Below are 15,037 nucleotides of genomic sequence, written 5' to 3' on the forward strand. Positions count from 1 at the left end.
GGCTGCAGCGGAATAAGGGTTGATGGTGGGCTTTTTTTTTCTTCGTTGGCCCGGAGCTGGAGGCTGTGGAGTTGGTTGTAATTGTTTGAATTTAACATTTACCTTCCAGGAGCAGAGAGACCCTGACCCCCAGCCCAGGATGGACCATGCCTGTTGCAGCCCATGCCCTGGGACAAACAAAATCCCGCGATTGTGAGTTGCCGCAGCACGCCGCCCGTTGGTCTGAACAAAACACAAGCCACCAGATGTGGTGCGATGTCATGTGCGGGCGGCATCTAGGAGGACATCGACAGACAGGCCGTTGAATGAGAATTTTTCCTTATTTGCAAACAAATCCTCGATCGGGTGCATCTCGACACAGCACTCGCATCATGCACCATGCACCTACTAACGTGCACCAGTAGATTTGGTGTGGGCGTCGCGATGCCGAACGTCAAATGGGAACAGGGGAGATGGGAGGGGCATGGACATGCCGGGGATGCTGCAAATAGTGGTAAATCCAGAACGAACGGTTCTTGCTAGCCACGCATGCGACCAGCAAGCCTGCATAACGTAGGCGATTGATTGATTGATTGTAGGCTGATGGAACTAAGCCGACAAGTTTGAGCTGCCATCTACTCCGTACTCCGTACGAAACACCTCGGATCGTCTCCTACAGGTAGATATGTGTAAAAGTATTTGATCCAGTCCGTCGTCGTGCTTTCTTATTAAGAACTGCCATCCCACAACGCTCTTATTGTCAATTTCTCAATTCCCACGATATCCGTCAATCTCGCCCTCGTAGCTTTGAAGATGCCCCCATGATCACTGTTCAGGGCGTAGCGGCTAGCTGGGGTGAAGCCAACTAGGGGGGGCCGAGCTAGCCAAGCCGGGCCAGCATGCTTTGAATGTACATGTATTAGGATACGAGCTTTTATTTGGGTCTGGTTGGTGAAAGGCGCCGTCTGACTGGTCACTTGGTAGGCCTGATGGGCTCAATGGGCTCAACGGGCTGTCGGACTCTGGCTTGGATGGGTCAGCCCTCACCCCCCCTTGGGTTCATGTCCAGGCCATGTTGGCTGCAGAATGCGCGCATGTATTGGATGTAGGTACAAGGGGACCCGGGTAACTCCCAGCCTACTGTACCCTATCGCAAGTATCGCCAGCACGGGGCCATTGACAGACACGCTCCATTCCACTTGGGCCGGGCCACCCACCACACCAGTTAGCTCAGTCCAGTCTCACCAATCCATTCATTCATTAAACCCGTCCATCCAATTCCATTGTTGCCGCGCTCCTTTACACCTGACCACCTACCTACACATAATCTGCCCAACTACCACACTCGTTTTTCCCTCTCGGTCTTTTGACTGACCTAAACATCCTATTAAAAACAGGAGCGCCTAGCCTTTAGTCCCTTTCTTCCCTTTTTCGGTTCTCTCGGCTATTTTCGTCCCTTTCGGCATTTGCCTACCTTCGTTCTCGACAGCAGAATCTGCGCCCTACTCCTACCCTAGACTCGCTCCCAAGATTCTAACGCGCAACCCGACAACCCGATACTCTAATCAACAACACTCCAGAGGTAACGTGGAGTGGCCTTGATCATCGCTAGGAGGACAGGTCGATTAAGACGTTTGACGTGTGACCATCACGTTACTTGGTAGAGAAGGAGAGGGGATTGCCAAACAACAATAATCTCCCACAGATCGTCCTGATCTGTTCAAACATCATCATCATCATCATCGACACCGCTCAGCGACCTCGGTTTTGACTCCTCAACGATGTATTCCACGCGATTAATTCGCCTCTTGATGGTGGCTTTGTCCATCTTCACCATTGCCCAGGCCACTTGGTTCGACATGAACATCCTCAAGCGGTCGCCCGGTCTCCTGGACGACCTCGCCCGCGCAGATGACAGCAGTAACTCTACTGCGGCGGCCGCCGACGAGAGCAAGCCTGCTGCCAGCGTCTCTAACGCGCCCACTCCCGAGCCAACTACGACTGCGGCCCCTGAGACTACCGACAAGCCTGCCGATCCGACCACATCAGAGCAGACCAAGGGCCCGGATCCTACGACCAGCAAGGGCAATGACAGCCCTACTCCGACCGCTGCGCCAACTACCCCGACCGGCGGTGGCGGTGGCGGACCGACCACCCCAACCCCGAGTCCCACCGGCCCGTCTAGTGATGGTGGTAACGGCGGCAACAGCGGTGGCAACACTTCTCCGACTACGCGCGTTACGTCCGTCAAGACGACATCTGATGGAAAGACGTTCGAAGTCCCCCAGACACTCACCGAGACCCCGAAGCCTACTACAACCGCCAAACCTTTCACCACTATCTTCACCTACACCACTACCCTGAGCGATGGTCGCACGTCGGCTGTGGAGACCCAGTCGGTCGTCACTCCCACTTTGTCGGAGGGCCAAACGAACTCGGGTGACAACGGTATGGCACCCCAGACCAGAAACACCATCATCGGTGTCTGCGTGGGTGTCGGTGGCGCCATTGTTCTGGCCGCTGTCGGTGTTTTGGTCTGGAGGCTGCGTGCCCGAAGACGGGACCAGGACGACGGTGAGGATCTCGTCAACTACGGCGCCGGTACCAGCCAGTTCAACAACGCCGGCCCTGAGAAGAACGAGCCCGGCAGCATGAGCGGCCGCAGCCCCTTCCAGAGCACATTGGAGTCATACCACGCTCCAAGTTCCAACACTGGCACCAACTTCTAAACGCACAAGCCATACCACACACCAAACCTCAAAACAAAACCGCCATCATCATCACCACCACCACTACCACAGCACGAAGCCTCGTTTTCTGAGTTCTTTTTTTCAATGGACCGGCGTCGGAGTTTGCAAGGGATTTGCATGGTTGCCAGGCTCATAGTCATTGGAGATTAATCTACGGTTTAGAGATATCCCAACTATAATGACACCCACCAAAAAAAGAAAACTACAACCAATTTTCGATAGACCAATGGTTATGCCGTTGTCATACGAAGTCACAGTGATACCAGTCGAAATCATGTGCGCGATGGAAGAAGGGCATATGGGGAGGCTCCGCCTCAACAGAGATGTGATGTGCCGATTCCAAGAGCCAAATGGGAGGATTTCCTACAAGAGAATCGATCTCTTTGTGTGTATAGAGCTTCAACCTAATACCATGTGTTCACATTCTCCAAATACTTTTGTACATTTTCTTTCGCATGCAGAACTTTCTAAGTTTGTCGTACCTGCAGTAGCTTACATTGAGAGTTTAGATGATTACCTATACCTTAACCTAGTGTACCAATTTGCTGGAAATTTCACTCCTCTCATGACTCGTATAGTGACGATGATGATGTCGGGTTCACGTGAGCCAAGTCAGTAACTGTAAAATCGGATCGATCAGATCATACGGTGGGTGACCGACCTTTCAAGAAGAGGTCCATAGTATGATGATCATTGTCCCAATATTACCAGTATTTTGGGGGTGATTTCTGGGCGGTATTCTGGGGAGGAGCACACCAGTGACCATTACCACGTCTATAATGACTACATAGATGATAAAACGAATTCAGCCCATGTTTGGTAGCGACAGCCTCACTTTAGATCTGACGATGTCAAAAGAAAGCAGCAGCCAACCGGAAGCCGCCGCCACCTCCGGTTCGCCGCCTAAAGCATTGCCCAATGTTTCTTGGATATTAGAAATCTGCCTGCTATCGGCGTTCCCGCGCTCGCGGATCCGTGGCAGCTCGGTTTGTGTTTGTTCCCATAGCTAGCATACCGCGCGGGTCCCATCCGTAGGGACTGGCCGGTTCGTGTGTGTGTTGTGTGGAGGGGAGTGGGTGCGCGCTGGGCGCTCGCTGTAACGTGGTTCGTCTCGCTCCGATCTCTGATTGGCTGTGCGGCCAAGCTGTCTCATGATGGGTTTCAGGATGCGCTCTCTCTCTCGTCTGGAGGAGGACGAGACGTTGGTATTGAGCTCAACTCGACCACTTTTCAAATGTTCGATTCGCCTTCGACTGCTTGTTGGTTTGCTGTCTGAATGTACTAAATACCTGCCTTTCATCTGGTGTTCAAAATAGCGACAATCTTGAGTTGACATTTTTCTTTGCCAATCAATTGGATACCTGTCGTGACCAGACCGGGCCGGCTTGGCAACTTACACACCACCCGCCGCGAAAGATTGACACGACGACCGGCGGACGACTAGTCGAGGCCTCACGAAACTTGCCTCCATACGACATTTAATGAATGCGCGGGAAGGATCGTTTTATATCTGAGACGGAATAGCTCAACGTCATATATATATAACACCCATTTACCGGGCTTATCCAGCATACACACACACGTGCGTCTCTCTATATACTAGAGACTGCGCCATCTCGTTTGCTTTTGCAGATACGACGCCACATACATCGCATATCTCGATCGATCACCCATCATGAAGTGCTGCGCAAGCCTCAGTTCGGCGGTGATGGCGCTGTGCCTCCTCGTCGCCGGAGTCGCAGCGGGCGGCGATTTCGTGGACGAAGTCCGGCGCGACTTCAAGATGGGCTTGTTCCCGCGACAGACGCTGCAGGACGATATCCAGCCTTTCAGCGGCAAGCTGGGTGGCTTCTCTGCCGCATCTGTACGTTGTACTTATCCGTACTCATATGATTCAAGCAATATACTGACACAGTGGGTTATTATCACAGATCACACAGTCTAACGACAAGAAGCGACCATTTACCGTCGAGGGGGATACCTTTGTAAGTAATACACCCGTGACGGTCACTCACACCTCGTGCTACTTGGGTACATGTGGATCAAGGGTACATGTGAACTGACCCCGAATTACACAGACCGACTTCAAGACCGCAGCGAACCGCGCCTGCGACAACCAGAAGAACGACTGCGCCGACGCGGCCAACAAGAACAAGAACGCCGGCTTCAAAGTCTCGGACTGCGACAAGCAGAACAGTGAGTGATTTGCCCCCAACCTATGGTGGTGATGGAAACTGACAGGACCCCATCTTCTTATTACAGACGAGTGCAAAGACGCCATCGCTTCGGCTACGCTAACAAGCTTTGCCGTGCTCACGAGCTCCACGTCCGAGTTTGACATCTTTTGCGAGTCATAAATGGGTGAATGGCCAAAGAACGGGCAGACGAATATTCCGACTCTTGCGTCCCGTATTGATCGGACGAGCATAGTGCGAAGGCGGAACGGAATGAGGCATGGTGGATTCCGGCGGCTCTTACCGGACATGGGAATTTTGCGACAACTGTTGGAGTGCACATGAGAAAGCGCTTCAATATATACCAGGCAATGGGATGAAGTTGTACAGAGAAAAGGCGACTGGCAACTTCAGGACAGGGAGGTTGCTACTGCTATGATGAACGAGGCTGGCTGGAACGCCGGCTGCTTTACATGATTGAGGTAACTACTATTAGCGGGTGCATAGGCGTTGGGTTGGGAATCCTGGGAGGCTTCAGATCGAGAAGTCGTGTAAGCAGATATCATGATACAAACAGGTTATGTGTTATAAGCAGGACCATTCAAAAGACTGCGAAAGGACAACATTTGTCAGATGGGGTTCATTGTATTGCGTCCTCTGGCGGAAACACCCAAAAGTACATCGCCTATCGTCAAGAGAGAATATAGTCGTGACCAAGACGAAGTCTCTCACCACATAACCGAACGCTCGCCCTATTCCGAAACGGTGGGCTTTTTTGCTCTGATCGCGGCTCTCTGATCCGCTCAGATCCCATCACATACCTGCCCCCCGCTACCACTCAAGGACCAGATACTCACCCCCCCAACTCCCACTCCTCAGCGCTCCAAAGCCACTCCTCAAACGCCTCCTCCCCAATCTCCTCCACGTCCGGGACCACCACCCCCTCCGACCCCAACCCCATCCCCCGCCGCCGGCCGCCGCCCAACCCCAACCCAAACGACCGATCAGCGCAGGGGTCCAGCGCGCCGCGCCCCGCCCGCAACGCCTCCCCGCTGTCTGCGCCGAGCGTGACCGTGTACCGGTCCCGGTTGCGGGCCGCGAAGACGGAGGCCCGCGCCGCGTCGCCCACGAACAGCGCGAGCGCCAGCGCGATCTCGTACGCGAACGTGACGTCGATGCAGCCCGCGATATCGCCGTCCTCCCCGCCGGCCCCGTCCCCGACGTCCTCCTCGGCCTCGAGGATGAGCTCGGCCGCTTCGCGGCACTCGGCGAGGCAGCCGGCGGGGTCGTGCCGGTAGCGTTGCTGGTTTAGTGTCCGCACGTCGGCGATGTTTTTGCCAGCCTCTTCCTCCCTCTTTGAGGCAATGCTGTCGTCTTTATCTGACGGCCTCGAAGTAGTAGTGGTGGTAGGAGTGGCGGCGGACGAAGTGGAAGTAGAAGCAGGAAGAGAGTTGGGGGGAGAGGAGGGGGAAGAAGGCCGGTCCTGGATTTCCTCTCCCAGATGGTACTTGCGCCAGAACGCCTCCAGTTGCCTCAGCCGCTCGTCGACGTCGTCGCGCCAGGGGCCAGGGGCCAGTGAACACAGCGCGCAGTCGCAGGCGAAACAATAGATCTCTGCAAGGTAACGCTCGCGGTCCTCGTGCGGCATGACGCGGTTCTCGAAGTACGAGATGGAAATTTCGTCGCCTGGGTTCAAGCGGCGGATCGCGTGCACTGTCAGCACTCCCGCTCGTCCCTTGGGGGAGGTGCCATCGCTATTCCAGGCCCAGTAGGCGCTGGGCGTGCAGGCGTGGTTGAAGCGTGACCATCGCAGGAACAAGCCAGAAGCGCCGTTCTGCGCGCCCGACAGTGCCACTTCGTTGGTCGTGGCGATAGAGTAGTAGGGTAGTTCCGGATAGAGGACAGAAAAGGAGCTGGCGAGGGCATGAAAGGCATCCCGCTGAGCTGCGTCGGGCAAACTCTGGATCAGGGATTCGACGATACTGTTCTGCTGCTGGATGGAGTCGTCGGTCATGGAGCGAATGTATAGTGGCTCCTCCATCAAAAGACGAGTACCGGGCTCAATGGGCGCAGTGGCGACCACACCGTACCCTTTGTTAGGTATGCGCCGAACCTCCCATAGCGATTCAGGGGTAGCAGCCATGTGGTGCGAAGTTTGGTGATAGTGGTGATTATGCGACTGTGTGCAAACTTAGGTGGACAGCTTGTAACATGAAAATGCCAATTGACTGAGATGTTTCCAAATCTAGAAACGTCCAGTCCAGTGTTATGTTTATGCCACTTCTCACGCAGCGCTGTAGGCGAAAGAGGGTTGTCTCGGCTGGCGGCTGACGGCGTGGAAGAAATGTTGGTGGTTACGGGTTTGCTGTGGGTCGGCGAATCCCGAGTAGCGTCCAAGTAGAGAGCAGAGCAATTAATAGACGGCCAGACGCTACAAATTACCCCAGCTGTCTCCTCGTAGGCACCTACTATGAAGGGCACCAGGCTGGCTGGCTGGTGAGTGCTGTAAGTGAAGATATCAATTGCCTGATCTTAGCGCCCTCCAAAAGTTCAGCAAAGATGAAATGGCAACGGGATCGGCCGGCATCAGGTCCACCTTGAATCACAATCACGACGGCATTCAACCAACAGCAAAGAAGATGTCTGGGTATCAGAACCAAGAAAAAACATGTATATTTGCATGGGATGGAAGCCGTAGTCGGAAATGACATAGTACATGCTTTATGCTTTGATTCCAGCAGAAAAATTGCATACGTCTTGGCTGCTTGACACGGAACAGTCAAGCGGTCTTTATGAAGCTTTCTATAAGTGCAAGACAACGCGTTTGAACTGGCCAAGACCAGCAAGTTAAGATAACTCTCTGCTTCAGATCGCGACTATGCGAGCTGAGTCTTTCATGCCTGCTGCCGCCAACTTTGGAAAATCCTTTGGCGAGGATGAAAAGACTACCATAGCAACGGCCGAATGAGAGCCTTACTGTCACAAACTAACTGGAGGACTGGAACATTGGTTTCCGTTTAGTGCAGCCGTTTGATTCATCTAAACGTATAGAACAACCATAAAGTACCTATGTACAAAATCAACCAAGGCTCCAAGACAAACCCATTTTGGTAACACGGAATAATCAAACGCCTAATCCATCAATGGAATACCCTCGTACTCCGCGTACCCACGTGCCAGGTTCATGTTTTCTATTTTGGGTCAGCTATAGGACTTCTAGGGGGCAATGAAGAAAGAAACACTCACGTAAGCACTGTGTAGCTGCTCCCTTGAGCAGGTTGTCGATGGTGGCACAAATAACTACTCGCTTGCCCGAGCTGTGGACAGCGAAACCACCAATCTCGACCTATACATAGATTATATTAGCGAATTGGCCCTTTGTTGTAAGAACCAGAACAATGCAAACTTACACCGTGCTTTCCGCTGATCGACTTGACCAAGGGGGCCTCGCCCACAACCTTAACGAGCTTCTCTCCAGCATAGCGATCCTGGTAGATCTGTCGAATGTCTCGCGAAGTCATCGTCTTGTTCAGGGGAATGTTAATCGTGTGGTGAATACCCTGGAACCAGACAGCGACATGGGGGACGAAGCCGACAGGAGTGCCAAGCTGGTTGCTAATCTCGCGCTCATGAATGTGGTCAGTCAAGCTGTACGGGACCAGGTTGTTGGTCAGGAACTCGACGTTGTTCTTAGGCGACGGCTTAGTTCCCGCGCCAGAGTAGCCGGAGACACCGAAAATGGTAGGCTGGCCACCGAGATGCTCGACCAGGGGGGAGATGCCGAGTTGAGCGGCAGTAGCGTAGCAACCGGGGTTTGAGATCCGGGTTGACTGGGCAATGGAAGACCGCTTAATGAGCTCGGGAAGGCCGTATGTCCAGCTGTTATCGAATCGGTAGTCGGCAGACAGGTCTACGATGAGACTGCCATCCTCGCGGGGAGTCTTCTCACGCGCCTCGTTGATCGCATCGACGTAAGGCTTGCAGACACCGTTGGGCAAGGCCATGACCCACACATCGATCTCGCCGTTCTCTTCCATCTGCTTCACATCCTCGGCGCTGAGGTTCTCATAGATGATCTCCTTCTTGCTGTATCCTTGCAGCTTCTGGCCCGCGAGCTCCCGGGATGAGACATGCTTAAGAACAAAGTTGGGGTGAGTGTTGAGCAGGCTGATCAGGGCTTGACCGGTGTAACCACGAGCACCAATCAACGCAACACGGGATGGCACCTCGTTGGAAGCGTGCTTTCTGCCGTAAGGGGGGTTGGGGTTGGTAGTGGTAGCATAACCACGCGCCTGGCCCTTGAAAAGAGCACCAGCAGTTCCCATTACGGGCCGACGAGCGAATGTCGAATAGCCACGGGCCTGGTTAGCAGCAGAGCCAGAAGCGAACTGTGCCTTCAGGTTTTGGGAAGCTACTTGGGCAGCGCGGTGAAGACGTGCCTCGAGGTTCGACTCGCCCAACATCGCGCGGCCGTGGTTCGTGAATTCCTTCATAAGGTCCATGAGACCCTGGCCCTCTTCGATTCCATACCAGAAAAGCACATCATTACCACGGACGATGTGTCCGTCGGCCTTCTCGAAAAACCAAGAAAGGTTCTCATCATCCGCCTTGACGGTCCAAACTAAGCTGGGATACTCCTTCTTGATGGCGGAAAATAAGTTGTCGGCGACGTTGGTCAACCATCCATCCTTGGTGATGGTGAGAGTCGCCAAGATGCCGTAGTTCTGTTTCTCCGATGGCTGAAGGACGACAGCAAGAGCTTTCATGGGCTCGTCGAAGAAAGCCTTGAACTTGCGCTCCTTCAAGAATTCCACATATCGATCGACGGTAGCCCGAGAGTCCGTCAGGTCGCGATCGCGAATGAGAACGTCCTTGAGCTTCTGGAGGTCGGAGAATTCCGACACGCTCTCGGCGGTCATGAGCTTGTTTCCGCGACGGATCAGGGTACCCGCACCGGAGTCAGTGAACAACTCCTTTTGGAGTTCAGCAGGGTGGATGATCGCCACGCTGGAAGTCCGCGGGAGGCTATCGAGCAGCTCCTTGATCTCCTTGATCTTAAGACGGGTACCAAACTTGCACCAGCTCTGGCTCATCAGGTGGTCGAATTCCTCATCCAAGTTGATGGCGGAGATCTTGTTGCCTTCCCCGCCAAACAAACCGCCCTTCTCGCTGAGGTAGACAACCTTCAGGGGCTCCAGTATGCGAGCCAACTCGCCAGCGGCCACATCAGCGTTGACGTTCAGGACCTGGCCCTCGGTCGTCTCGGCCATAGAGGTCAAGATGGGCAGGTAGCCACTTTCAATGGCGCTCTCGATAGGGTCCTTGTTGATGTCGGTGATCTTGCCGACAAACTTCCACTTCTCCTTGTCGAGGTAGTCCGCCATAAAAACGCTCGAAGTGATCGGTCGAGCACGAACACCCATGGACTCCAAGGTCCTGACCAGCTTCAGGTTCTCCGCAAGGAACAGCTTCCTAGCCACACCAAGGGTCTTGCCGTCAGTGATGCGGATGCCCTCCTCGAACTGGGGCTCCACGCCAGCCTCCTCGAGCAGCTTGTTGAGCTGGGGGCCAGCGCCGTGGACGATGATGGGGTATAACCCAACATGGTAAAGGAAGGCCAACGACGAGCAGAGCTCCTCCAAGTGCTCAGTCAGAATAGCACCTCCAACCTTGATCACGGCGAACTGCTTGGACGAGACCGACGAGAAGTGGGAGAGGTACTGCTGAACCTCGCGCTTGGAACCAACGCTGTTCAAGACTTGGATCACAGCATGCCGCGCATCGTAGTTGTTGGCTCGGCCAGGGCGGGTCGAGTAGGCAGCGGCGATAGTTCGTCGGGTAATAATAGGCGCGGCGGCTCCGCTGATTCGGGTCGTAGCCGTGCGGCGCCCGGCTCGGATGACCGCTCGAACGGCCAGACGAGACGAAGACAACATGGCGGCAGCGGCGACGACGACACGTTGCTGGACCTACGACCCAGACGCTGTTAGTGGAATGGCTGGGATAAATGAAATGAACAGAACAGGTAGAATAACCAAACTGGAGCGAGTAGAAGGACGACTGATAACGGGTACAAAGGGAATAACAGGAATAGTTCAAGCACTTGATCAACTGAGTTCATCCCAATTGTCCAGTCACCCTGGTGTCTACGAAGATGCCATCCACCTAAAGTCGCGATATCCCAGCCGGCCGTACCTCGCCCAGCTTGCGAAAAGGCGGAGAATGGACCAATTGATGGGGCAATTGAGCTCAAGCGAATAGACTTACCTAATTATGCGACGAGGAGGTGATGTGAAGGAAAGGCGACTTCAAATCCGAGGTTCACGTTCACATCGCAGGTCGGAGTAGAGAGGGAAAAATTCTAGTTTTATTAAGCACGCAGGTTGATGTCCGAAAATCGCTCCTTCCAGGTACGCAAATGCTGTGAGTGAGTCTTTTGCCTGGCCCGCTTAACCGCAGCCTTGCCCCTCCAGAGCCCAAATCTGCCTATCTACCGCTGAGGCGCCAAGCCTGATAGGGCAAAGCTCGTAGAGTTTTAGTGATTCATAAGGGCGTTCTTTGATGGAAGTTGGGGAATGGAACCTTGCTTGGTGGGCTGGCTGGTGAGCCACCCCAACCCGATTGCTCGCTCCAAAACCTGCGCAGCATGCAACTAGCAGTGAGCTGCTGCTCTACATAGATAAAGATGTATACTTTTATTTCCAACTATCTACGTTATAATGATTCAGAGGTCCAACTGATACAGTGCGGGAATCCATGAAAAAGAGAACAAATTTGCCATGGGTTTCGTACATTGTGCACTCGCCAAGGGGACTCGTTATTGGCCGAAGGTCAGCTTCTAGGTATCAAGCGCCAGCATTCTATATAAGAATCTACCTCACTTCCAGACATCAAGAAGTGTATTTTATAGTATCTTAAATACCCCCTCTCGGGCGCCCATGAGTTATTTTATGTCTGACAGCTTTCAGCTCAATCATCTCTATCCGCTCAAGAGCGATATAGCTGTGCTGCCCACAAGTCGTCATATAACTTCCTGCTCGCGGGCTAGGGGCCTGGCATTGTACTGTTTTTCTTCGAGTGCACATTCCCCTTTCCATCTTCTTGCCATGCCATTGATATCACCAGCACAATGGACACTGAAGTTATACTTTCCGCATGATACGCCAAGTCATAAAGAATGCTGTGCTGCAACCAGGCCACACCCCAAACGGATTTCATGTCGATGAGCCGGACCAGTCAACCTTGCTTCTGTCAGCAAATGGGGCCTGAAGTTCCTCCTACACGATGTAAACGCCGGCTTTGATCTCTCTAGCATCAAAGGTTTTCAATGGGGCTGGGTAAGATACCCCCATTCATTCATGAGCATAATCATGTGTGAGTTTCTAGACAAGTTCAATAATCGGGGTGTATTAGAAGTCATCCTCGGTAATTCAAGTGACCCAGGCGAGCCCATATCATAGAAACTACAGGGAAATAAAGCCCACTCCTACGAAGGGAAGCATACCAAGCACATCGGCTTTCGTGTGCCTGATAATGAGACCTATCACCCGGTCGTGCAGTCCTTTTCTCACCATGTTTCGCGAGTAAGTGAGCCCAGCCCCATTGCCTCTGCTGCATGGCAACTGCTGACCATGATAGAGTAGGTAGTACACTCATTGGTGACAACAATCAATAACAACCATCAATACCATCCGGTGACAATCAGTGAACCACTCGATACATATTACTTCACGTACCCGGCCAGGATTCACCACCCAACAGCAGCCCTGTTAATGTGGTAATACAACACTTGTTAGACAGTGCATCTCAGCAGAAGGACTGGTTAACGGCGCTCATGTCTTTGCCGCACGCCGAGATTGGGTACAAGGGCCTCATACTCCTGTAAATGTGTGATGATTTGATAGCAGGGGCTGTAAGGACTTTTCATCCTACAAGTTGTTTTATTGACAACGAGTTATCTTGCTACTTATTTTCTCATTGCTGAGTGTTTCAGCTGGCTGTCCCGGTTGGAACTGCTTAGTCGTGATATCTGTTAACAAAGTCGCCAAGTATACATATTCACTGCCTAGGTAGGTAATAATCATTGTTCAGCATGTAGATAATAGATTAATATGCACATACTTAGCCAACATGCGATATTCCAGTAAAGCTTCGCCAACATAACAGGATTATGTAGTATATTAGGTAAAGTTTAGACACAGGACAGACAAGAGATATCATAGACGAGAATGTGATAGTCCATGGGCAAAAGGCGCATATATAATTTTCCGACTATTGAGCCAGTCAGGTTGGTTCCCGTTGCCATACAGGTATAGAACGACCAGTATGCGGATGTGAGGTACATTACGCAGATGCTTTGGTACAATGTCACACTCCGGCCCGTAGCGCGGTATCACATACATCTAGGATTCATCACATCATATCAATGGATGCCTGACATCATGGCCATAGGGCAGCTGTCGCAGATATCGTAAGGTATGTCAATTATTCAGGAAAGCGCCCCGTCTCGCCTCGCCTCGCCTCGTCATCATACATACAGGGCCCATTCCTTTCCATCCTCTGCTCAGTATATCTGCTCGGGATGTGTGGGTGGGGGGTATCGAGCTGGAAGCCTCGTATCAACCATGCATTGCGTGCCAAAGCAGAAAAACAAGACCAGTGAAAACACAGCGGCAAAAAATAAACTCCATCGTTCTGTAGAATTCGTAAATCCGGTGACCGAACCGCCCAAGGTGTGTGTGCTCGAAGCCCGCGAGATTCAAGCCGTCATCATCGGGTTTTTGTTTGTAGCGTCAAAATCGTCGTCGTTATCTAAGTCCCCTGGACTGTAGCCAACACTGCCTGGGCCTCAGGCAGAAAAGAGAAGAAGATCTTCGCTTAGTTTTTGTGCTGAGTTGCGACAACTAAACAAAGGAGAATGGTCGGTTAGCAACCCTTCATTTGGCTGTTCGCAAACGTTGGGGCATGTCGGTGTGCACTTACCAGCAGGAACCACAATGACGAGAATCAGAATGATGATACCGATAATGAGGCACATCCTCATCTTCATGTCCTTCCACCACATCTGCTTGCGCACTCTGTTGGCGCCGCGGCGGAAACCTTGAGCCGACGTGGCCAGGTTGTCTGTCTTGTCTTGCAAGTTATCGAGTCGCTCGCCACGTTGAGACACCTTGTTGATGTTCTCCCGCATCACACCAACAGTGTCGTCGATTTGCTGTTCAGAGACTTAGAGTCAGTTATTGTTCCAGTATGATTGCCGGCTGCCATATGTCCTCTGGATCGTCGCGAGACTGTGCCGATCAATGGAGTCAGGGTTTTTGCGAGTGCCGCACTTTGGGGTTGACTGGTCGGTATACCCGCGCCCATGGCATATATGGACTACCCAAATGATTCTTTGGTATGCATCTGGAAACCCCATCGCGCAACCGAGCAATGCATTCAAGCTACTCGAAGAGTGCCATGCACATCTTTATATAATATCTTGCTTGTGCGAAGGTGACATCGCAGATGTTTGATGGCGCCGATGCAGTCTCCCGTGGTGCCCGAAACTAACGACATGTTGCCATGTGAACCGCTCGGCGCTTAGGTAGTCCGCGAAGACACAAAGGCGACATCGATATCGTGCGATCCGAGGACATGTCCATCTCTAAATTCAAAAGGGCGAATGTGAAAGCGACTTACCGCCTGCAGCGCTTGTGTCCTGGCATTGCCGCCTTGCTGAGGAGCAGCGCCGGCCTGGCCGCTGGGGATGTAGGGATCGTAGGGGGCTTCTTGGTTGTGGGACGCCATTTTGAGAGAGGAAGGGTCGAGGACGGAACGAATCAATCGTAAAGTGCTCGAATTTGTGCTGACAAGAGCCGGTTCGAAATAGCGATGCTGATGCGATCGGTTGTGGTGATGGGAGGAGGGTTTCGGGAGTACGTGGTATGTGAAAGAAAAGAGAAAGGTTGGAGGTTGGCGGGCTACAACGGGCGAAGGAGAGAGAGAGGTTGTTCTGGGAGGGTCAGGGAGGCTAAGGTGTGAGTGAGCGCGGCATGCAAGATTGATGGGCTGGCTGGGTGACTTTGACCTTGACCTTGACTGGGTCTGGCTGGGCTGGGTTCTGGGCTTCTCTGGGGCTGGGTTTTGTTTGGC

At 52.8% G+C, this 15,037-nt stretch overlaps 5 protein-coding genes across 5 annotated transcripts; 2 read left to right on the forward strand and 3 right to left on the reverse strand.

Moving 5' to 3' along the window:
• Positions 1–1,760: 1,760 nt before the first annotated feature.
• On the forward strand, positions 1,761–2,708 carry PG985_010760 (uncharacterized protein; the record flags this gene model as incomplete). Its single annotated transcript, XM_066830527.1, has 1 exon — positions 1,761–2,708. One exon carries the CDS (start codon positions 1,761–1,763, stop codon positions 2,706–2,708), a length of 948 nt encoding a protein of 315 aa, XP_066681209.1.
• Positions 2,709–4,404: 1,696 nt separating this feature from the next.
• On the forward strand, positions 4,405–5,086 carry PG985_010761 (uncharacterized protein; the record flags this gene model as incomplete). The annotated part of the gene is made up of 4 exons (XM_066830528.1): positions 4,405–4,593; positions 4,661–4,714; positions 4,808–4,925; positions 4,992–5,086. The coding sequence occupies 4 exons, from the start codon at positions 4,405–4,407 to the stop codon at positions 5,084–5,086; spliced, it is 456 nt and encodes a 151-aa protein (XP_066681210.1).
• A 670-nt stretch (positions 5,087–5,756) lies between these two features.
• Positions 5,757–7,046, reverse strand: PG985_010762 (uncharacterized protein; the record flags this gene model as incomplete). Its single annotated transcript, XM_066830529.1, has 1 exon — positions 5,757–7,046. One exon carries the CDS (start codon positions 7,044–7,046, stop codon positions 5,757–5,759), a length of 1,290 nt encoding a protein of 429 aa, XP_066681211.1.
• Positions 7,047–8,035: 989 nt separating this feature from the next.
• Positions 8,036–10,839, reverse strand: PG985_010763 (uncharacterized protein; the record flags this gene model as incomplete). Its single annotated transcript, XM_066830530.1, has 3 exons — positions 8,036–8,094; positions 8,150–8,249; positions 8,314–10,839. The coding sequence occupies 3 exons, from the start codon at positions 10,837–10,839 to the stop codon at positions 8,036–8,038; spliced, it is 2,685 nt and encodes an 894-aa protein (XP_066681212.1).
• Positions 10,840–13,780: 2,941 nt separating this feature from the next.
• On the reverse strand, positions 13,781–14,692 carry PG985_010764 (synaptobrevin-like protein; the record flags this gene model as incomplete). The annotated part of the gene is made up of 3 exons (XM_066830531.1): positions 13,781–13,806; positions 13,886–14,117; positions 14,585–14,692. 3 exons carry the CDS (start codon positions 14,690–14,692, stop codon positions 13,781–13,783), a joined length of 366 nt encoding a protein of 121 aa, XP_066681213.1.
• Positions 14,693–15,037: the final 345 nt, after the last annotated feature.

This window comes from Apiospora marii (assembly GCF_038362585.1).
Source record: "Apiospora marii strain CBS 49790 chromosome Unknown utg000007l_segment0_segment0, whole genome shotgun sequence".
Classification (NCBI taxonomy): Eukaryota; Fungi; Ascomycota; class Sordariomycetes; order Amphisphaeriales; family Apiosporaceae; genus Apiospora; species Apiospora marii.